Below are 25,000 nucleotides of genomic sequence, written 5' to 3'. Positions count from 1 at the left end.
ACACACACAAAAACACGAGAAACACAGCCGGAGTTTGGGTTTGGATTCGCCACCAACTCTCCGACTAAAAACAGAAAACACGCCTGGTTTTGGACGGCAAAAATCAACATCAACTGTGAATTCTGGTAAGTATCTTTTTATATTTAGTCAAGTTTTGACTAAATATTTTAACATCGAGGGGGAATCGAAACGAGGGTCGTGGTGTATGTGCGTGTGTCTGTCTGTCTGTCTGTCTGTGTGTGTGTGTAGAGCGATTCAGACTAAACTACTGGACCGATCTTTATGAAATTTGACATGAGAGTTCCTGGGTATGAAATCCCCGAACGTTTTTTTCATTTTTTTGATAAATGTCTTTGATGACGTCATATCCGGCTTTTCGTGAAAGTTGAGGCGGCACTGTCACGCCCTCATTTTTCAACCAAATTGGTTGAAATTTTGGTCAAGTAATTTTCGACGAAGCCCGGACTTCGGTATTGCATTTCAGCTTGGTGGCTTAAAAATTAATTAATGACTTTGGTCATTAAAAATCTGAAAATTGTAAAAAAAAATAAAAATTTATAAAACGATCCAAATTTACGTTTATCTTATTCTCCATCATTTGCTGATTCCAAAAACATATAAATATGTTATATTCGGATTAAAAACAAGCTCTGAAAATTAAATATATAAAAATTATTATCAAAATTAAATTGTCCAAATCAATTTAAAAACACTTTCATCTTATTCCTTGTCGGTTCCTGATTCCAAAAACATATAGATATGATATGTTTGGATTAAAAACACGCTCAGAAAGTTCAAACAAAGAGAGGTACAGAAAAGCGTGTTATCCTTCTTAGCGCAACTACTACCCCGCTCTTCTTGTCAATTTCACTGTCTTTGCCGTGAGCGGTGGACTGACGATGCTACGAGTATACGGTCTTGCTGAAAAATGACATTGCGTTCAGTTTCATTCTGTGAGTTCGACAGCTACTTGACTAAATATTGTATTTTCGCCTTACGCGACTTGTTTACATTTAGTCAAGTTTTGACTAAATGTTTTAACATAGAGGGGCAATCGAGACGAGGGTCGTGGTGTATGTGTGTGTGTTTGTGTGCGTGTGTTTATATATGTATATGAAGTCTTATATCGCGCGCGTATCTCCAGACTCGGACTCAAGGCGCAGGGATCTATTATGTGTGTGTGTCTGTGCGTGTGTGTGTGTAGAGCGATTCAGACTAAACTACTGGATCGATCGTTATTAAATTTTACATGAGAGTTGCTGGGTATGAAATCCCCAGACCTTTTTTTCCCTTTTTCGATGAATGTCTTTTATGACGTCATATCCGGCTTTTTGTAAAAGTTGAGGCGGCACTGTCACACCTTCATTTTTCAATAAAATTGATTGAAATTTTGGCCAAGCAATCTTCGACGAAGGCCGGACTTCGGTATTGCATTTCAGCATGGAGGCTTAAAAATTAATTAATGACTTTGGTCATTAAAAATCTGAAAATTGTAATTAAAATTATTTTTTTATAAAACGATCCAACATTACTTTTATTTTATTCTTCATCATGTTTTAATCCCAAAAACATATAAATATGTTATATTCGGATTAAAAACAAGCTCTGAAAATTAAAAATATAAAAATTATGATTAAAATTAAATTTCCGAAATCGTTCTAAAAACTATTTCATCTTATTCCTTGTCGGTTCCTGATTCCAAAAACATATAGATATGATATGTTTGGATTAAAAACACGCTCAGAAAGTTAAAACGAAGAGAGGTACAGTAAAGCGTGCTATGCAGCACAGCGCAACCGCTACCGCGCTGAACAGGCTCGTCACTTTCACTGCCTTTTGCACAAGCAGCGGACTACGGTCATTGTGAAAAAATGCAGTGCGTTCAGTTTCATTCTGTGAGTTCCACAGCTTGACTAAATGTAGTAATTTCGCCTTACGCGACTTGTTCTTCTTTCAAATGTCAGCAAATTGTGAAATTACTACTAGTACTGTTGTTTTTATATTTAGTCAAGTTTTGACTAAATATTTTAACATCGAGGGGGAATCGAAACGAGGGTCGTGGTGTATGTGCGTGTGTCTGTGTGTCTGTGTGTGTGTGTGTAGAGCGATTCAGACTAAACTACTGGACCGATCTTTATGAAATTTGACATGAGAGTTCCTGGGTATGAAATCCCCGAACGTTTTTTTCATTTTTTTGATAAATGTCTTTGATGACGTCATATCCGGCTTTTCGTGAAAGTTGAGGCGGCACTGTCACGCCCTCATTTTTCAACCAAATTGGTTGAAATTTTGGTCAAGTAATCTTCGACGAAGCCCGGGGTTCGGTATTGCATTTCAGCTTGGTGGCTTAAAAATTAATTAATGACTTTGGTCATTAAAAATCGGAAAATTGTAAAAAAAAATAAAAATTTATAAAACGATCCAAATTTACGTTTATCTTATTCTCCATCATTTGCTGATTCCAAAAACATATAAATATGTTATATTCGGATTAAAAACAAGCTCTGAAAATTAAATATATAAAAATTATTATCAATTTTTTTTTTCGAAATCAATTTAAAAACACTTTCATCTTATTCCTTGTTGGTTCCTGATTCCAAAAACATATAGATATAATATGTTTGGATTAAAAACACGCTCAGAAAGTTAAAACGAAGAGAGGTACAGAAAAGCGTGCTATCCTTCTCAGCGCAACGAATACCCCGCTCTTCTTGTCAATTCCACGGGCACTGCTTTTGCCACGGGCGGTGGAGTGACGATGCTACGAGTATACGGTCTTGCTGCGTTGCGTTGCGTTCAGTTTCATTCTGTGAGTTCGACAGCTACTTGACTAAATATTGTATTTTTGCTTTACGCGACTTGTTTCTTCTGCTTTTCCTTTCTCCGTTTGTTTTATTTTATCCTCGGAAGTTTAAGATCGCAAAAAAGAAAGAAAGGAAAAACAAGTCGCGTAAGGCGAAAATACAATATTTAGTCAAGTAGCTGCCATTTTTCAGCAAGACCGTATACTCGTAGCATCGTCAGTCCACCGCTCACGGCAAAGGCAGTGAAATTGACAAGAAGAGCGGGGTAGTAGTTGCGCTAAGAAGGATAGCACGCTTTTCTGTACCTCTCTTTGTTTTAACTTTCTGAGCGTGTTTTTAATCCAAACATATCATATCTATATGTTTTTGGAATCAGGAACCGACAAGGAATAAGATGAAAGTGTTTTTAAATTGATTTGGACAATTTAATTTTGATAATAATTTTTATATATTTAATTTTCAGAGCTTGTTTTTAATCCGAATATAACATATTTATATGTTTTTGGAATCAGCAAATGATGGAGAATAAGATAAACGTAAATTTGGATCGTTTTATAAATTTTTATTTTTTTTACAATTTTCCGATTTTTAATGACCAAAGTCATTAATTAATTTTTAAGCCACCAAGCTGAAATGCAATACCGAACCCCGGGCTTCGTCGAAGATTACTTGACCAAAATTTCAACCAATTTGGTTGAAAAATGAGGGCGTGACAGTGCCGCCTCAACTTTCACGAAAAGCCGGATATGACGTCATCAAAGACATTTATCAAAAAAATGAAAAAAACGTTCGGGGATTTCATACCCAGGAACTCTCATGTCAAATTTCATAAAGATCGGTCCAGTAGTTTAGTCTGAATCGCTCTACACACACACACACACACACGCACGCACGCACATACACCACGACCCTCGTTTCGATTCCCCCTCGATGTTAAAATATTTAGTCAAAACTTGACTAAATATAAAAAATGTTGTATTTTAAATGCTATCTTCGACGGTACAAAAGGGACAGAAAACAGAAACTAAGCAGAACGAGGCGACTGAGAAATGAAAGATTAAAACCAACTCTCCTCCTTCGTTTCCTTCTTTAGCAAAATCTGCAAGTATAACCCCTCTTTTCAATAACTCCAACTGTCCGTCTCGGTACACAGCAGTACAAATAATAGATAAACACCCAAACAAACAAATTAATTTGAAACAAGGCTTGGTGAAAACCATCCGGGTACCTTGCTCTAACTCCATCGCATCCATTGCGGTCACTCGCAGAAATAAATATAAGAAACAAATCCGTCTTTCCGAAGAATACCAGGAATGTCATCTAACAGCTGAGGCGAAAAGCCAATCGTGAAGCTTTCAATGGTTAAGGCTGCTCTTTTATGTTCATCATTGTTCTATAAAAGCAAAAAAATACACCCGCCCAAATTCGGTCACACAAGGCACAGCACTGTTCTGCTATTTTCTGGTCCAGCGGTGACTAAAATGTGAAGGTCATTTGTTGTACCTGGTACAATGTCCACTGTTATCTGATCGCCACGCTTGGCTAAGCAACCGAAGTAGTCACTTACTTCCACTTGGTTTTGTATTACATGTATGTTATGTTGTATTGCTGTTTTTCCTGTACTTATGTATCTTGTATGTGTCAATAGGCTCTGTGCTTTAATGACAATACATTCTGATTCTGATTCTGATTCTTACAAGTCCTTGTCCCAGGCACAAATGTTTCTAACGAACACTCCCAACGGGTAGGTCTTTGCTGAGAGTCCCTGGGTTTTTTCATTTTACGTCTTTTGCTTGACCGGCGTGGCGTGAAAAACTGCAAGCGATCTTACGAAAGGAAACAAAACAGTCAATGGAATGCACTGATATACGCCCGCTCCTCTCCCATCACCTTCCTTTAATAACAAGGGTACAGAGAGAGAGAGAGAGAGAGAGAGAGAGAGAGAGAGAGGGAGGGGTTGGGGGGGACAGAAACCGAGAAAAAGAGACTAACAAGACAGACAGGCAGCCAGACAGACAGAGAGAAAGGGACAAACAAAGAGACAGACTGATAAAGATAGATGGAAGAGAGCGTGAGAAGGAAGAGTAGGAAGAGAAGGGGTAGGAAGAGAATCATAAATAGATAGAAAAGCAAAATCTTTGAGGCGGACACTTCCTAAGGTGACATGTAGAGAATACTACATAGCTTGCTGTGTTGTACAAGATTTATACAAGTTGCTTTTTTAACTATTGAACTACGAGCGAAAGAGCACACACACACACACACACACACACACACACACACACACACACACACACACACACACACACACACACACAAACACACCATGCATCTTCCAAACAAGGCCAACGAACTGCACCGAAGAGCACTTTGTAGCTCCCATTATTGCTGAGTGTTTGCCGTCAGTGTTTACATTCCATTGTCTTCGTGTATTTTATTGGGCTAAAAGCTATCAATCTCACATGGACTGTCTTGTTTACTGGGTAAAACGAGTGCATGCTCGTTGATTGATGTTCGATAACTGGCGAGCATCACCTCGTCGGCGACCTGCACTTCGAGTTTTCCTCCAGTGTTCATGTTAATTTTATTAGACTTTTATTACACATTGAACTTTCGGTTTCTGTGTTGTTATAATTGTCACAGAGTTTTCCCTCACATTTCATGTTATATTTATTCGATTTCGTAAATTTGTTCGGTTTCTGTGTTGTTGTTGTTGTTGTTGCTGTCGCAGAGTTTCCCCATATTATTTAATTTTATTCGATTTCGTAAAATGTTTGGTTGTTGTTGATGTCGCTAGCTAAAATCCGCGAGTTGCACGTCTTCTTTTTACTGTGCTAAAGTTAGTACTTAAACTGGAGCAAACACGTCGAAATGAGCAGAAAACATCCATCAGAGGCACTGCTTTCTGTTCGCTTAAAGGCACATTAAGCCTCCCGTAAACCATCACAGATACTGTCAGGCTTTTACACACAGTACAAACACCCTTCCATTTGAACGCTCACCAAACGGGAACATCCTAGGTGCCCTACGTAAAGAGCGAGCAATTTTCAAAGAATTAATTTTGCGGATTGTCTGTCAGAAAATCGGACCGTGGTGCGTTTTGGTGCTAGACCTAACTTTTAAAATCTAAATAATAAATTGACAGCTTGTTACATAAACATTCTTAAATCATAAAAGAATTCTTTTTTCATCAAGAAAAGATTAGTACAATTCGAAGTTTTGAAAGTTTGAAAAAAGAAAAGCCCTGCAACGTAAAAGATCCAGATCCAGATCCAGATCCGGAAGCAGGGTCACGCAAGGTCGTGGTTCTCGTAGCAGACGACGGTTTATGACGTCGCCAGTTCCTCTGAACAGTCAAAAGCCATCGCTAGAGTTCTTGTGAACCACAGCCGTTTGTTTCGTGCATAGTCAGAGGTACATAATAACGTGCTATTGCAGATAAGCTCACAGCGAGCCGCATTCAAAATACAAAGTGACGACTGCATTGTAAACAAGAGGCGAAGCCTTCAAGGCTCACGTAAGAAATCGACAAACAGTAACACAAACTCAATCACTCCGTCACACACACACACACACACACACACACACACACACACACACACACACACACACACACACACACACACACACACACACACACACACACACACACACACACACACACACACACACACACACACACACACACACACACACACACACACACACACACACACACACACACACACACACACACACACACACACACACACACACACACACACACACACACACACACACACACACACACACACACACACACACACACACACACACACACACACACACACACACACACACACACACACACACACACACACACACACACACACACACACACACACACACACACACACACACACACACACACACACACACACACACACACACACACACACACACACACACACACACACACACACACACACACACACACACACACACACACACACACACACACACACACACACACACACACACACACACACACACACACACACACACACACACACACACACACACACACACACACACACACACACACACACACACACACACACACACACACACACACACACACACACACACACACACACACACACACACACACACACACACACACACACACACACACACACACACACACACACACACACACACACACACACACACACACACACACACACACACACACACACACACACACACACACACACACACACACACACACACACACACACACACACAGTAAGCATAGGTGAAACTGTGCAAGAAAGCGAGACCCTGGATCTGCCAAGTAGTCTCGGCCCGCTCACAATAACAATGACCGAGACTTTCAGTAATTCCTTTGCGTGACGTCTAACCCTCTTACGTCATAATGTGACGTCTTCAAATAGTTTCTATCACACACGTCGAACACTTTTGACCGAGACTGACGTAATCCATAGACTCGGAAATGTTAAAGTTTCTATCACAGACATACACACGCACGCACGCACGCACGCACATACGCACATACGCACATACGCACGCACGCACAGACAGACAAAGTTACGATCGCATAGGCTACACTTACGTGAGCCAAAAAGGGAAACTGGATCACACGGGTTCACGATGGCTCAGGGGTAAGATAAACCACGCAAAAATAAATTCTTTGAAAATTGCTCGCTCTTTACGGAGGGCACCTAGGATGTTCTCAAGCGGTGAGTGTTTAAATGAAAGGTTGTTTGTACTGTGTGTAAAAGCCTGACAGTATCTGTGATGGTTTACGGGAGGCTTACTGTGTGTAAAAGCCTGACAGTATCTGTGATGGTTTACGGGAGGCTTACTGTGTGTAAAAGCCTGACAGTATCTGTGATGGTTTACGGGAGGCTTACTGTGTGTAAAAGCCTGACAGTATCTGTGATGGTTTACGGGAGGCTTACTGTGTGTAAAAGCCTGACAGTATCTGTGATGGTTTACGGGAGGCTTACTGTGTGTAAAAGCCTGACAGTATCTGTGATGGTTTACGGGAGGCTTACTGTGTGTAAAAGCCTGACAGTATCTGTGATGGTTTACGGGAGGCTTACTGTGCCTTTAAAGCAAAATGCTGCCTTCATTCTTGTTATTTCACCTCTGCATTTCCATCCCCACTGTTCGATCGAGACAGTGTACATCGATCAGTTTTCCTCCAAAAACTGTCTGCTTTGAGCCTAAAGAGAATGTTTTGTGTACTATTTCACGGTTTTTGAGGCTATTGTGTCCCTCATCAGTAGTAGTGGACACATTGCAGGCCGCAAGACTCAAAGTTTTGAGTCGGCCGTAGGTTTCGTTCTTCGAAATGTTAAGCCCAAAAGGACAGTTTTGTGTACTATTTCACGGATTTTAAGGCTCTTTTGTGCCTCATCAGTTGCACTGGGCAAAGTGTAGGCCGCTAGAATGTGATTCACCCTTGAGAGCGGACGAAAAGCGGAAAACATGGACGTGAGGTGTACTTTCGATTTCACGAGTACGAACTATTCGATGTCGGTCTGGTGTTGACACGGCGCCCGTTCTTGGCAAACTTCTCGAAGTTGGTGATGGCCTTTCAAGTCATTTTACAATAAACGGTCTCATCAAACGTATCTGCCTAGTTTGTATGCAACGAAGTATAGGTGCGTAGATATGATATTCACCAATGAATCGACGCCTTTTGAAAGCTGTTTCTTTACGTCGGGGTCAATTCTTCGAAGGCGATTTTCAGCGCGGCGCATACTTCCCAAAGAGAAGTGGTTGTTGGGTGCAACAATGAATAACCATGATGCAACCTAGTATTGATCGAATGAAAGAAATCAACACACCTGGTCGTTAAGGCAAAATGCACTCACATGTTGTTGATTTTTAGAAGGAGCCTAAAGATTAATGCGAATTTGATCTCTCCATGCGAATTTGATACCTCTCTTTTATTTATTGTGACAGGGGAGGCTACTGCTCCTTTCACAGCAGACTCTGCACCCGAGTTGTTGGCCTTTAAGTCAACACCGGTGGATTGTGGAATTCTGTTTGTGATGGGGTCTGGGGGTTTACGATTGTCTGTATGTTACACCAGCGGCTTCCAATAAAACAGTCGTTCTTGTTGTCTCCCGTAGACAACTGTACAGGAACTGTAGTGTTAAGATAGGTTGACGTTGTGATATTATCAAACCGAGCTCAGAAGCTAAGTTCCTCGGCGTTATCATTGATACTCGACTTAACTGGACCAGTCATATCGAACATCTGATCAATAAGGCCAACTATCTACATATCATACGCTACCTGGCGTCCCAATCCTGGGCCAGAGGACGCAAGTGTGTCACAGAGGTAGTGCGGGCATTAATTCGCTCCCGCCTCTTGTACGGCGCGCCCGGCGCTCATGAAAAACTGGCTATTATAGAGTGCAGGGCGCTCAAGATAGCTCTGGGACTCTCCCAACAAGCGAGTAAGAGTCGAGTCTACAGCAAGTGTGGGTGGCTGCCCCTTGTAGATGAGAAAACTCCGTTCAGCTCAATATGCTGTCAGAGCCCACGCGGTAGAGAACTCTGCCTGCGAGGTCCTGACTGACTTTTTTCCTCAGCACCAAACTTATGAGGCCAACACCAAACATAGCACTCAACTCTTGGCCAAAACGCTACCCTTATCCAACACAGTAAACCGCATTCTAGCCGATAGCGGGGTGAAGGTCAGTGAGTTGGCCAGGGTCCCCCCGCCCTCCTACCCGCCCTGGCTTGAGGAAACCCCTACTATTATATATGACAGTGAAGATAATACTACCAAAAAAGATAACCCCGTCTACCTAGCTACTGTTACAAAAGAAACCCTAAACTACAAATTCTCGGAGCATTTAAAAGTCTTCACTGACGGATCCAAATTTGCAGACGGCAGCGTTGGCTGCGCCTTTGTGATCCCAGATCTCAAAATCTCAAGGAAATATACTCTTAATAAAGACATCTCCATATTCTCAGCCGAGCTATTTGCCTTGCTCATGGCATGCACTTTTATAAATGACCTCCCAGTCACACCGCGTGCGGTAGTTTTCTGCTCTGACTCGCGCTCTTCATTACAAGCTCTGCATCGAAACACATCAAATCGGGCAGAGCTACAAAGAGAAATCCTCTTTACATGTCACCAGTTAATCGCATCCGGCACATCCGTATCATTTGTCTGGGTCCCCTCTCACGTAGGGGTCCGGGGAAATGAACTGGCGGATGTCGCTGCCAAAGAAGCGGCAGAATCTAGCCCAGCTAACACTAACATCGGCTACTCAGTAACCGAGTTCTACAGTAAAATTCGTTTGTTTGTTTGTTTGCTTAACGCCCAGCCGACCACGAAGGGCCATATCAGGGCGGTGCTGCTTTGACATATAACGTGCGCCACACACAAGACAGAAGTCGCAGCACAGGCTTCATGTCTCACCCAGTCACATTATTCTGACACCGGACCAACCAGTCCTAGCACTAACCGCAGCTCCATGGTCTGAGTCCCCAGGATTATTTGCGCAGTAGCAGTTCTCTAGGCTGGTCACACAGCTTGCTGCTGTGCCGACTGGTCAGGGTCTCGGACATGGGGCTGTGGGTATAACTCTAAGCCCAGATTATCACATCAGCATGTTTCAGTTTGAGGTCGAGTGGCTCCCGCCATCCCTCCTGATTCTAGCGACTACCTTCTAGACAACATATCCTCACCCTAGGCTCACTAGTCGCCAAACTGTACATATTTTTTTTATTACCACGGCCTTCGTGGCTTACATCTTAATCCTTTTATTTTTAAAAAGTTTTGAGATTTATTGTTCGTGTTCCTCTTACTTGCTCATCTATTTGCTTTTATTGGTGATCCTGAAAGGTTCTACCTTTTAACTCGTTTTGAATAAAAAATCTTTTTACAAACCCGTTATTCAAGATATAGAATACAGACTTATAATTCTTACCAAGAAACATCTTAACTACTTTTCATTTTAACGAATTCCACAGAGCATTATCATCTCAACCCCACCCCCTGTCCTCCTTTTAGCCCTAACATTTTCAATCCTGTTTGATTGCACTTCGCCTCCCGAGGTGATCGTAGTGTTACGGCACTCAGTTACATCTGGCGCTTGCGAGCAGGGATGGGACTTGGCATGATATGTTCAGGTAATGGCATAATATGACCACTGAACATTTTCGTGCTGTTCCCATTCTGCGAACTTGGGATGGACAGTGGTCCCCCGGTTCGGAACTTCGGGACGGAGTTCATTCAAACGGGGGCGATTGTGACAGGGGAGGCTACCGCTCCTTTCACAGCAGACTCTGCACCCGAGTTGTTGGCCTTTAAGTCAACACCGGTGGATTGTGGAATTCTGTTTGTGATGGGGTCTGGTGGTTTCCGATTGTCTGTATGTTCATGGAAACCTTCGGGTTTGCATGACAGTTTTTATAGGGCTAAGAAATTAGCCCTAACGTTTTCAATCCTGTTGGATTGCACTTCGCCTCCCGAGGTGATCGTAGTGTTACGGCACTCGGTTACATATTAAGGAGATTTCTATAGCGCATAACTAAAAGCACTATGCGCTTTATAATTTTCTTCTTTGTTCTGGTGCAGTTGGCTTACCAGAAGATAAAGTCGAGTTACCAATGAAAGGGGTTAAAAGTTCCGACGGGAGTTGAAATGTTGAAAACTTCAGATGAGAAGATTATTTATCACCTTAAATGTCATCGTAGGTTTTAGAAATGTATCGTGACAATGGGCTCTATTGAAAGCCACGCGAAGACGTAAGAGGTTATGCAACATTCATGACCGTGGTTGTAAAAACGGAAGAAGAAGAAGACTACGTGGTGGTAATGGCAGCATGTTCATAATGGATTGACATCATGGCCGTTCGTTCGTTTGTTCATTTGTTTGTTTGACACGGCCGTCCTTGTCACACGTACACAATCGCTATCTTGCACCAATGGAAGAAACCAAACCCAACCTCCAAGAGTGTCCTTTCTTTGCACTTTGGAATAAACAAGGTTTTATTCAGTTGAACATGGTACAGTAATAAAACGAGAAATAATCTTTCTTCCATTTATGATCAAACGCTACCTTAGCCTGTTCTTAATATACGCTGCATGCAGTGTAGAAAAAAGTGCTGTGTGTGTGTGTGTGTGTGTGTGTGTGTGTGTGTGTGTGTGTGTGGTTGTGTGTGTGTGTGTGTGTGTGTGTGTGTGTGTGTGTGTGTGTGTGTGTGTGTGTGTGTGTGTGTCCTTCGTTAGGGGTATGCACTGCCTTGGCTGGTTGACTGTGCCAAAGGGATTGCACTTCCTCTTAAGTTGCTTGCTTTTTGTTTTTGTTTGTTTGTTTGCTCTTTTTTTTATCATTTATCAGAATTTTGTTTTGAATGTAAGAGTAGGTTGTAAGAAAAGGCGTGGCCTTAAACACCGATTCTTATCTATCGCTCTTTCACTCTCTGTCTCTATCTCTCGATAACACATGAAAATACACATATTAATTCGCACGCACATACTAAACCCAACGACATAAAATTACAAAAATAAACATTTATAATTACTGTATATATATATGCACATTAACGCGCCTGCCTGCAGGCATATCATTCATTGTTTTTTCCCAAAAATAGGATGAAAAAAGAATCCCACGGATAAGAGAAAGAAATTGCCTTAATATTTCTTATATCCGGTGTCTCCGGATAAGAAAGACCTCAGATATAAGAAAGCAAAAACAATTTCCCCTCGGCTTTTTTTAAAAGAGGGTTCCACTGTACATGAAAAATTAAATGATTCATTAACAAAGTAATAAACAATTTTTATAAAACAAATAACGGTTCCAGTATCACCTGCCTTCTGGCACTGGAATTACTAAGAAACACAATCACTCAAACAAAAAGACAATCGTGTAATTAAAAACGCAAACAAATAAGCACGCATAAAACCAAAGACACAGACAGTAAAATGGAGGCGTGGTGGAAGGCATCGTGTGTGTGTGTGTTGAATGTGTGTGTGCAAGCAAGCGAGTGTGTGTGCATGCGTGCGTGTGTGTGTGTGTGTGTGTGTGTGTGTGTGTGTGTGTGTGTTACGCGCGCACGCGTGTGTGTGTGTGTGTGTGTGTGTGTGTGTGTGTGTGTGTGTGTTGAATGTGTGTGTTAGCGCACGCGCATGTGTGTGTGTGTGTGTATTGAATGTATGTTGGTGTGTGTGCGTGCGTGACTGCGTGTGTTTGAGTGTGAATGTGTGTGGGGGTGTGCCTGCCTGTGTGTGTGTGTGTGTGTGTGTGTGTGTGTGTGCGTTCGTTCGTGCGTGTGTGTGATGCCAAGAGCGCATGGTTGACACCAAAGCGCAGGCTGTCAGCGTGGCATCAGTCAACAGGACGTGGTGTTTCCCTGCCGGCATAGCGTCACGCAATGTTGTGCATGGGGGGGCAGCACAACACCTGGCATTCAACACCTCCCTGCCTCTCATTTCTGTCAACAACTCCTCGCCTCTCACTTTACCGCCACTAGCCCTCATCCTTCCTCACTAATACCCCCTCCCCAACATCGACTTTTCTTCGCTCGCCTTCTCTCTCTCTCTCTGTCTCTCCTCTCTCTCTCTCTCTCTCTCTCTCTCTCTCTCTCTCTCTCTCTCTCTCTCTCTCTCTCATTCTCAATTATGAGGTTGATAACGCGCTAGTAGGCATTGAGTGTAAAACGTCCACGTCTCCTGACAAAATTACTCCGTATTTGGCAAAATTTGCTCTACTATAATACCGTAAAGCCACTCACTTCTGTGTATAATCTCTGCATAAAGCAAATAGACCCTATCGGTATTCCAAGCTCTCGTAATCTCTCGCAAGCTTCAGAGCATAGCAAAGCATGCGGTACAGCGATCTCGTGCGAGCTGCACAAGCGAAGGTTCGAAGTTCTCGCGATGTTCAAAGCATAACAAAGAGCGTGTCTCGCGAGAGCTGCTCAGATACCGAAAAGGTCTATTACGTTTCAGTTTAATTCTCTCTCTCTAATTCTGATTCTGCTTTATGGCTTTACTTCGATCTTCTCTGTTTCACAACCCCACTATCATCTCCCCACCCCCCACCCCCCCCCCCCTCTCCATACCCCACCCTAAAGGTGTTCTCGTCTTTTTCGAATCTCTACCTTGCTTCGTTTCTGTCCACGACGCTGCAGTCGCAGTAAGACTCTGCTGTCATTGACTAAGTAACAAAACAAATCGAACCTGACGACAGCGTTCGGCTGTTCAGCTTAACCGATTGTTGCTTTCTTACCAGTCTTTAGAATGTAACAAGTCAAACGCACACACACACACAAAAAAGAAGAAAAAAAGCCAGAAAGAAAGAAAGAAGGAAGGAAAGGAAGAACTATTTCAACCTGAGAGAATTTTGTGGTCTAAAATCACTGCAAACTGTGGTCTTCATCGCACTGCAAACAGAAACTGACCGATCAAGTCGCAATTTCTTCACTCGCGGAAATATCATCGAAGTCATGCTAAAGTTCAGTGAAAAGCCACTCTGACCAGCGCTACTCCGTGGCTACACAGGTTAGCTTTCTTCGCGACGGAAAAACAGAGGCTTGGATCAGTTTCGTGTTTGTCTTTCCCGCAAGTGGGGAAAACCAGATTTTGGACCAGCTGAGTTTTCTGACAAACCTATTGTTGTATGTGACAAAAAAAGAGACTGCAGACTGTGAATTTCTATTACCTGGCAGCGTTGACAAGTGCACGTAAGTGAAAATTTAAAACTTCTTCTGCGTTCATTAACTGAAACTCCCACGTACGCTCGTGTTTTTTGCACGAGTGGGTTTTTACGTGTATGACCGTTTTTACCCCGCCATTTAGGCAGCCATACACCACTTACGGGGGATGCATGCTTGGTATGTTCGTGTTTTTATAACCCACCGAACTCTGACATGGATTACAGGATCTTTTCCGTGCGCACTTGGTCTTGTGCTTGTACACACGAGTGGGGATAAGGCACTCGCTGATCTGCACCTGGGAGATCGGACAAATCTCCACCCTTAACCCACCAGACAAAAATCTTTGTTACAATGAGTCACCACAATAATTAAAAGATCTATGACCTATGATAACACACGTTTGAGCATTCTTGATGGAAGTGGTAAAGGCAATCTCAAGGGTTTCTTCCCTGATTGTTCGTACATGTATCTTGCGCTGTACCTAAATTAAATGCAGTGTATAAATACGTTTCAAGTCGACTCACTGTCAGGATGGTCAATGATCGAGATATTCATATGTGTCTCTCTGAGAGCGCTGACTGTTCGGAAATACATCCCCTAGTGTGGGCCGACACGAAACGATAAGTATACGATTTTGTATGGTCCTGTGAGGTTACCCTCTTGGAAATTCAAGTTGCTTTCTGGGGAAAGTGAGCTGCCATACAGTACGGCGCTTCCCATTTTTGTCTTCTTTTTCCTGCATGCGTGTATCCATGTTTCCAAGCCCTGAGACTTTCGCTGTGAACTGTTATCGTGCGCATCATCGTGCACACGGGGGTGTTCGGGCACCGAGGAGAGTGCACAAGGTTGACTCTGGGAAATTAATCCCTCGCAGAACGTGGGGATCGAACCCACGCCGCTAACGATTGAGCTATTTCCCCGAAACAGTTGACGTTGAGCATGTCTACTATTCATGTCTGCCATGAAAGTCTACTCCACACACAGCCTTCTTGAAATGCAACCGCGTGCATGATGCTTATGTGCTGCATGTACATCTGGAGTATCTTCAGCCCAGAACGTTCGCGAACGCAAAGGCCGGCCAGGCCCATGAGGTCAAAAACTGCCATTAATCCAGACAGTGTCTGTCAACAGTGCGATGATTTACTGTAGAGAATTTAGAGTACAGTTCCTCTGTCTGGGTCGCACCAACCCATACATGTGCACCCAATACCATCCACTGTCGGATAAAGGCTCGGGAACTTCAATCCCCTTGGTGTTTTGCTTCGTCTTCTTCTTCTATCTCAGATCATGCCTTTCAGTGCCCAAATTGTCAAATTTAAACTGGCAAGGCCCGAGTCCGGTGGCTAAGGGCTCAGGAACTTCAACGCCCTTTCGCGTTTTGCCTCTCTCTCTCTGTCTCTCTCTCTCTCTCTCTGTCTCTCTCTGTCACTCTCTCTCTCTGTCTCTCTCTCTGTCTCTCTCTCTCTGTCTGTCTCTCTCTCTCTCTCTCTCTGTTTGTGTGTGTGTGTGTGTGTGTGTGTGTATGTGTGTGTGTGTCAGTGTGTGTGTGTGTGTGTGTGTGTGTATGTGTGTGTGCGTGCGTATAATTATGTCTGTGTGTGTGTGCGCATGTGTGTGTGTGTGTGTGTGTGTGTGTGTGTGTGTGTGTCGACTTTTCTTTTCCTTTGTATTATATTGACATACATGTACATTTCAATGTTCTATTATGCATTATGTATTCCTATAGGTAATGTTGTAATTAGTAATACTGTATGGTTGCGAATGACAATTGTCCTTTTATTGTCTTTATTTTTATGTCTTAGTTTAGCAGGGACAGATTGTAAGACTAGGCGTGAGCCTAAAATCTCTATCCTTGAGTAATAAAGTTCGTTCGTTCGTTCGTTCTCTCTCTCTCTCTCGTTTAATTTGTTTATTTCTCATGTTGCTTTACTTGTTTATCATTTATTAGACATTTGTATTAGAAGTAAGGACCGGTTGTAAGAAAAGGCGTCGCCTTAAACCTCTATCCTTGAAAAATAAAGTTCCATCATCATCATCATCATCTCTCTCTCTCTCTCTCTCTCTCTCTCTCTCTCTCTCTCTTTTCTGGTCATGCCTTTCAGTGACCCTATTCCCAACAGGCCAGCTCGAGTCCAGTTCAGAGACTGTAGAGTACACTGTCTCCACCCAGGTCGCATCGTACCGTACAAATGCGCCTGCATAATTATGATACCATCCACCGTCGGATAAGGACTCGAGAATGTTGACGCCCCATTTCTTTTCTTTCTTTGTTTATGGTCATACCTATAGGTACACGAATTATATAGCCCACGGGCAACGTACGTCGAGTACAGATCGCATCGAACATTACGCTTGTATTATGCCACCATTTACCATCACACTAATATGCGCTGAGGAGTACACCGCTTTGCACAGAAGGGATGTGTGGTCACGTATTGCCTGGATCGAGTTTCATTATACTTGCTGACAACAAATGAGAGAAAAACAAACACCTTCAACTTGTTCGTATCACCTTTCTGCCTTATTTGTACCAAAGCCCCCATTTGAAGCAGACTAGAAGATAAGAAGTAGAAAATGGAATAAGCAGCTTTCCTAATAAAAGAAATCTCGGTCAAATTTTAGGAATAAGAAAGAGAGCAAACACTTCATTGTCTTTTAAAAACAATGCCCTGAAAATACAAAGAGACATGACACCGTCCAAGACATATGAAGATAAAACATAAGATTAAGCATGGTGTATTCATAGCACGCTCCTTCCCATAAAAACAGTTCGGCTTATCATCTCAGACCTATGACACGGGGATCACTCCACAAGCAGATCAACGCTATGAATTCTAGCTGACATAGGCCTATCGGAAGGACACGTTACAATAATTCAAAACACACCTTTACAACAAACGTAAACCAGGGATTTACACCACTTACAAAGTAGGTCCTTTCATTGTAATTGATTGATACCGCATTCAATTATCCAACCCTCGTTTATATGATCCTTTGCATCATATTCCAAATTCTGTATCATAAAGTCTGTCCGGTAGATTTATCTAAATTTGTTCACGCTTGTTTCATCACATTCTGAAAATATCACAGACAAAATATTCGAAAATATTAGCGGAGTCGGTTTTGGGGGTCAATCGCTGTCGTGTGTTTTTTAGGCAGTCTTTATACACATCTGACGCCAAGGGCAAGTCACCCGTTCACGTCCTGATTTGAAACAATCAAGCGACGCTTCCGCAATCAAGGTGACAAAAGATGTTCATCCAAAACAATGACGCAACAATTACGCTCCAATGACAGAAAAGCTATTTTACAAAACCAGCCCGTCTAAATGCAATGAGTCACATGTATGTTAAATCGTGGACATCGGTCCCATGTACTGTACTTGCTGAACAGTGCATGCATTCAGCGACACGACATCGAAGTTTATTCTAATTGTGAGTTCTGACCGACGCACTGAGACTGTAGAACTACCTACCCTCGTCAGCAGTAAGCCATTTAAACACGATGCTATTCGCAATGTTCTAAAATAGACAGCGCATCTGTCTGTCCGTCTGCCTGTCTGTCATTGTCTCCCTCCCTCTCTCTCTGCTTAAAATGGGGAAACCGGTTTAAACTACGAAGCATTTTTCAGTTTTTAGATACTGGCTGATTTGGTGTGTGACTTTTTCTTTCTTTCTGTTTTTGATATTAGGCCCCATACACATATGTTTCTGTCTTTCTCATCCTTGGCTCAGGTTTGCGGGACCAGTGAAGCTAACAGAACGACAGAGATTGTACCCTACACGATGCAATTCATCGCAGTCCTCTTCGTCTTGACACTGACCTCTGTGTCACCCACGAGTTCTCAGAACGCCTGCTCTGCCATCTCCAACAATGACTGCAGTTGCATCCAGTCCAACACCTCTTCTCCCAGTCCGACCATCACGTGCACCTTTGAGACCAAACCTCCAGCTCCCCTCTTCACAAACCTCTCTTCAACGGAACCCATAACTTTGGGCACGTTGGACCTCTCTAGAAACAACCTGGACGACCTCCCTGAAGACTTCTTTGGAAGATACCTTCAAGTCGAAAAGTTGGTACTGAAGAGCAACAACTTAACGAGGATTCCCGAAGCTGTGAAGACCCTGGGCGAAGTGAAGAGTCTGGATGTGTCTGATAACAAGGTGGACTCCATGATTGTGGAGATCCTTGCGGGCATCTCAGGTCTGGAGGATCTTGATCTGTCTGGGAACAGCCTGGAGAGCTTGTCTCTTGGTGACGATGAGCAGACGCTGCAGGGTGATATCACGCTACGTCTGACGACGCTCAACCTGAGCAGCAATGGTATTAGCAGGTTGGTGTTGCTGTTCCCACTTCTGTTTGACCGTGTCTGTGTGTGTGTGTGTGTGTGTGTGTGTGTGTGTGTGTGTGTGTGTGTGGGTGTGTGTGTGTGTGTGTGTGTGTGTGTGTGGGTGTGTGTGTGGGTGTGTGTGTGTGTGTGTGTGTGTGGGTGTGTGTGTGGGTGTGTGTGTGTGTGTGTGTGTGTGTGGGTGTGTGGGTGTGTGTGTGTGTGTGTGTGTGTGTGTGTGTGGGTGTGTGTGTCTGTGTGTGTGTGTGTGTGTGTGTGTGTGTGTGTGTGTGAATGAACTTATTTTCACGCTCTGTTATCTTTTGTCATCATTGTTTTTCTAGGATATGTCACGGCATTTCATTTTTTCCTCCCCTCAGGTCACTTTACACTAGGCGTTAAAACCTCGTACATGTTTAGGTAGACGCAGTTCTTTTTGTAGCAAGGACAATGCAGACAACGCATTCTCTCCACTTCTTTCCATAGCTTTTATTTACTCTAAATTTCGTCCCTATCCCTAAAACATTTTAAGCAGACCTGGGAACCCCTGTTTTGCACTTGGAGTATTCTCAAACAAACTTTTCATAAAAATGAGTGTACTCTACACAATATTATTTTTGAACATCGATGATTCAAACATGCTTCGCAGGAGTCCGTTGCACCGTTAATTATAAGCCATCATCAAAGATTTCATCAAATGTCCTTACTTCAAATTCTCCCAGTATCGACGGCACGGTGTTCACCAGCATGAACCATCTGACGAGCCTGGACCTAAGCCACAACGACCTGCAGGAGGTCACGAACACCATGTTCACCCAGCTAGAACCCAGCCTCGTTACGCTCGACCTCTCCAACAACGCCCTCCAGCGAGTCCAGCCCTTCGCCCTCCAGCACCTGGGGCATCTGCGTGTGTTGAGTCTGGCCCGCAACAAGCCGCTGAATGATGTGGAAACTCTGCAGTTCCCTCAGCATATCAGGAGCCTGGACCTGAGTGACTGCGCCCTCACCATCATCAACCACTGCCGTCTGGCCAGCCTGGCTGACCTCAGCTACATCGGCCTAAGCGGGAATGATCTGCAGGTAGGTTTCTGGATGCTCGATGAGACAGCTGGATGACCAGCCAAACAGCTATCTTACCAATCACATCCCCGCCCAACCCCCAGAGTGCCCAATACCGCAGCTCAAACTCCCATTTACAGATCCAGGAAACGCCTGATATACACAATGCTACCGATAACACATACCTGTTTCTATTTTTACTATGTTACTGCGAAGTTAGGGCGGTAAAGACCTAATTTATCCTATTTTTTTGAGGTCTTAAAAGGGGGGTTCGCTTGTACACAAACACAAGCTTTTGTTTGTTTGTTTGCTTAACGCCCAGCCGACCACGAAGGGCCATATCAGGGCGGTGCTGCTTTGACATATAACGTGCGCCACACACAAGACAGAAGTCGCAGCACAGGCTTCATGTCTCACCCAGTCACATTATTCTGACACTGGACCAACCAGTCCTAGCACTAACCCCATAATATATAATGCCAGACGCCAGGCGGAGCAGCCACTAGATTGCCAATTTTAAAGTCTTAGGTATGACCCGGCCGGGGTTTGAACCCACGACCTCCCGATCACGGGGCGGACGCCTTACCACTAGGCCAACCGTGCCGGTAAACACAAGCTAATAAGCTCCAGAAAAACCTTCAACCAATAATACACATCAGTTCTGAGTGTGAAGTAGCTTTGGAAACCCTTCATCCATCTCTTTGTGTCATTTACTTCAGTGCACGTGCCAGCTGTACCTCTTGCTGCAATGGTACCAGAATCAACACCATGCCGCCGACAATGCAGACCCCAACTCCATGGACGGTAGCTGGACGTGCTTCAGCGCCACCCAGGCAATGGTCAGTCCCAACGCCACGGGCACTGCTGACCCCCACATGAGCAAGGTGGCCGAGCTGAGTCAGTGCCGCGACACTGACAACCACTGCCTCACACTGGAGCACGCTGAGCATCACCAGAAGGGATCTAGCAAGGTGGGTTGGAGAGAGAGAGAGTGAGGTGGGGGGGTTAGAGAGAGAGAGAGAGGGGGTGGGGGGTTAGAGAGAGGGGTGGGGAAGAGATGGGGAGAGAGAGTAAAACAGAGAGAGAGAGAGAGATTTTCTTCTGGAGGGACTGTTCTGTAGACTAGACTTCTACCTCTGGTCATAGCTGATTTGGCACCTCCAAGCGATGTGTTCTGTGGTCTTGTTCCTAGTCAGGGTCTCCAAATGTGTGGTACACATCTGTAAGCTGTCCTTGGTGATCATGCCTTGCCTTGGCCTGCAGTGCTTCATCTTTTTATTTGTGACATTTTATTTTTGTATGATATAAATGTGCCATCACACATTTGACCAGACTATTACTGTTTTTTCCTTTCTTCTTCTTCTTTTTTGTGTGTCTTATATTCTCAATTTTTCTCCTGTTTCACGTACGGCAACACAGGGGCGGGGATGTAGCTCAGTCGGTAGCGCGCTGGATTTGTATCCAGTTGGCCGCTGTCAGCGTGAGTTCGTCCCCACATTCGGCGAGAGATTTATTTCTCAGAGTCAACTTTGTGTGCAGACTCTCCTCGGTGTCCGAACACCCTCGTGTGTACACGCAAGCACAAGACCAAGTGCGCATGAAAAAGATCCTGTAATCCATGTCAGAGTTCGGTGGGTTAAAGAAACACGAAAATACCCAGCATGCTTCCTCCGAAAGCGGCGTATGGCTGCCTAAATGGCGGGGTAAAAACGGTCATACATGTAAAAGCCGTGGGAGTTTCAGCCCATTTCTTTCTTTATTTGGTGTTTAACGTCGTTTTCAACCACGAAGGTTATATCGCGACGAGGGAAAGGGGGGAGATGGGATAGGGGAAAGGGGGGAGATGGGATAGAGCCACTTGTTAAGTGTTTCTTGTTCACAAAAGCACTAATCAAAAAATTGCTCCAGGGGCTTGCAACGTAGTACAATATATGACCTTACTGGGAGAATGCAAGTTTCCAGTACAAAGGACTAAACATTTCTTACATACTGCTTGACTAAAATCTTTACAAACATTGACTATATTCTATACAAGAACCACTTAACAAGGGTAATAAGTGAAGAATTTTATGGGTGAAAAAAGGAAAGTAAAAGTACTTTGGGGAGCCAGAAATAGAGAAGAAACAAGAAAAAAATCCTAATTAGGTTCACGGCATCGAGAGTGATGCGACCTTCTCTCAGAAGTTAGTAGAGAAGGCTCCCCCATCCACCACCCGGGGGACGCGCCTCTACGCCAATTAGGGGGCGCGAGGTTTCAGCCCATGAACGAACAAACAAACGTACGGCAACTTAAAAACTCGAAAGTGCTCTTTCTACCTCTTTCTTCTGTAGCAACGATGCTCAACTCAAACCCTACTCTTTGTCTGATTCCCCATCTAGATTCAGGTGACTCTGGACGTGGCTTACTCCTCTGGCACCCTCATGGCCTCGTGGACTTTCAAGGAGAACGGCGAAGTGGTCGTGGACGGTTTCCGCCTCAACTACATGCCTGAAGATGCCACGCCCATGGTCTCGCCCGTCATCCCAGCAGACAAGCGCAGCTACGTCATGCGGCCCTCGGAGCTGGAGGTCCACTTCATGGTCTGTCTGGATGTGCTGGCGTACGAGACGGCCGTCATTCGCCAGGAGTGTCGCAGCTTCAAGGACGAGTCTGGGAACATCGTGGTGGGGATTCTAGCCGGCGTGGTGTTCCTGGTCCCCTGTGTGGTGGCCATGGTCTACGTGTTCTGCAAGGACCACTACATCAGCAAGGCCAGTTATTCCAAGGTGGAGGAGGCGGAGGTGGTGGTGTCAGAGAAAGATGCTGAAAAAGAACCGATGGAGACCAGCAAGTTCGTATTTCACGTCGACTGCTCTGCCAAACTGAAGTCTGCCTGTATTGCCCACGATGACTCTGCTGAACAGGACTGCCAGGAGTCTGTGTCCTCTGTTGGTACCAAAAACCAAACGACCAGAGAAAGCTTTCACGAGGCTCCTAAGGTGTCAGTCACAACTGAAGACGAAACGGGCAAGACCCAAGCTGTCCTAAACAACGGAACACCTGTCGCTACTGTTGATGACATCATCCTAGTCCAGTCAGACAGAAAAGACACCCTCCCTGTTGTCCAATCACCAGAGAGCAATGACAAAATGGAGGAAGAAGCTGATGGAAAGAAGACCACCAAAGCAGAAGATCATGACTCTGATGGCAGTGTGACCAAACTCAACTCCCTATCCAATGGTGAGCCCACAAAACGAGCAGCAGAGACAATCCCTGCAACAACCCTCCCTGTTGTCCAATCACCAGAGAGCAATGACAAAATGGAGGAAGAAGCTGATGGAAAGAAGACCACCAAAGCAGAAGATCATGACTCTGATGGCAGTGTGACCAAACTCAACTCCCTATCCAATGGTGAGCCCACAAAACGAGCGGCAGAGACAATCCCTGCAACAATTCAGGGTGTGGACAACCCTGGTTTCCTCTGTGGTGAGGAACAAAAACGTCAAAATGCTTCCCACGAATCTACTAATTTCTGATGCTGGCACTCATAACTGTGAACAATGCTCACAATCATTTCACTAACTTTACCGAGGCAAACGGAGGAAGTGCATTGTTGTTTTGCATTTAAACGCCAAAAATGAGGGAAACGGAGAACACATCTCAGCAATGACAAACCATGATTCTGTATGAACATTACAACAAGACAGTACAGATCCGCTCTGGAACTGACAATGTACTGGGTTTTACACAAACCCATGATAATAAGCAGGGTGCGTGTGACTGACTATAACCTTAGCTTTCTGATGTTATAATTACAGTGTTTTCAAACTTTGCTTTAAAAAGGAATCTCATGTTAACCAGAAATGTCATATATTTGGCTCACGTAAGTGTAGCCTATGCGATCGTAACTTTGTCTGTCTGTGCGTGCGTGTGTGTGTGCGTGTGTATGTCTGTGGTAGAAACTTTAACATTTGACTAAACACCGAAATACTCATTTCACCTGGTTATTTTTCAAGCACCATCTTCAACATATTGAAGCAATGATCAACATTGTGTCGGCATGTGTGTACTTAAAGCGTGTATCCAAAGAAAACGGGTGGTGGGGTTTTTTGAAGGGGTACACGCAGTTGACTGGTTTCTGTGGTGTGTGGTATGTAGACCAGGTCAGGGCTCGCCAAGGATTGTGGTATAGATGTAGAGGTTTACATGCCGAGTCTCAGTGATTATCAAAAATAATGGTCGAAGTTAGCGGATCATGAAAAATGCGAGCTTCAGCGAGCTTTTTCATGACCGCGAACTGAGACCATTATTTTTGATAATCACTGAGACGAGGTATGTAACCTCTTTATCCCTCCTTTCTTCAGTTATTCAAAGAAAAGAGGAGTTTTTGTGCGAAAGTTTGATCGAATCATATTCACCCAACCAGTCTACCTGCGCAGGCGATCGATTAATGCGCGGTTGTATAGTTCCGTGCAAATCATTCAATTTTGTTAACACTTCTTGTCAGTTTCCATGTTTTGAACTAAAATCAAGTACACAGTTATGTTGTCATTCTGCTGTGGCGGTAAAGGCAGATAGTGTGTGTTCTGTTCATGTTTTGGTATCGCTCAGGAAATGTTCTTTCTTCGAATGTGACTAGCAGACGAAGTTTTACACCCGTGTTCCAACGTTAAAAACTGTATGAAGTTTAGTTTTCTGGGGCAAAATAGTGTATGAAACCGCTGCATGTTCTTTAAGTTGATTAAATGTTTGCAATTGATTGCGTGTGATCTGTTTATAAAATGAAATATTGTTGAAAACTGACCGTCGGATTGCAGTCTTGTCGGTGCAGCCGAAATCTGGAAGGGGAACTACTCGTGTCGCTAGACAAAGTATGAGAGTTACTTTTCCTTGGAATCTTGCTAGCGATAAACGATTGTGCACGGCAGATCTGAATTCAGAAAACAACCAAACTCATGGATTTTACATGGAGATTCATGTGTTCAAGTATGTAGTTGCTGGTTTAAATGCGGTATGGTTGTATGTTTGCTCCAGAAATGTATATTTTGTACATTAGAGTGTTCTGAACTTTTGAGTCGCAAAAAGGAGATCCACAATGTGTACAGTCTCTACCCATGAGCTATCGAGGATTCAGGCCC

General features: G+C 43.8%; 2 protein-coding genes across 4 annotated transcripts in view; one reads left to right on the top strand and one right to left on the bottom strand.

Moving 5' to 3' along the window:
• The window catches only part of LOC138960644 (leucine-rich repeat-containing protein let-4-like), a 25,060-nt gene extending 69 nt beyond the window's left edge, over positions 1-24,991 (top strand). Inside the window, exons 1-5 of one of the 3 annotated variants that reach the window (XM_070332413.1) lie at positions 1-125; positions 18,231-18,829; positions 19,546-19,903; positions 20,602-20,853; positions 22,262-24,991. The exon at positions 1-125 is cut by the window's left edge and continues 69 nt beyond it. In XM_070332413.1, coding sequence (XP_070188514.1) covers positions 18,282-18,829; positions 19,546-19,903; positions 20,602-20,853; positions 22,262-23,398 — 2,295 coding nt within the window. In that variant the 5' untranslated portion in view covers positions 1-125; positions 18,231-18,281 and the 3' untranslated portion in view covers positions 23,399-24,991. Of the gene's footprint in view, positions 126-13,925; positions 14,524-17,829; positions 17,983-18,230; positions 18,830-19,545; positions 19,904-20,601; positions 20,854-22,261 lie in introns of those variants that run through there. The other 2 variants (XM_070332414.1, XM_070332415.1) reach the window with 2 other exon arrangements.
• The window catches only part of LOC138960681 (pre-mRNA-splicing factor ATP-dependent RNA helicase PRP16-like), a 69,357-nt gene that overhangs the window by 13,056 nt on the left and 31,301 nt on the right, over positions 1-25,000 (bottom strand). The window lies entirely within an intron of this gene.

Source organism: Littorina saxatilis, linkage group LG1 (assembly GCF_037325665.1).
Source record: "Littorina saxatilis isolate snail1 linkage group LG1, US_GU_Lsax_2.0, whole genome shotgun sequence".
Lineage (NCBI taxonomy): Eukaryota > Metazoa > Mollusca > Gastropoda > Littorinimorpha > Littorinidae > Littorina > Littorina saxatilis.
Note: the sequence above shows the minus strand (reverse complement) of the source record. Positions and strands in the feature narration are given on the sequence as shown.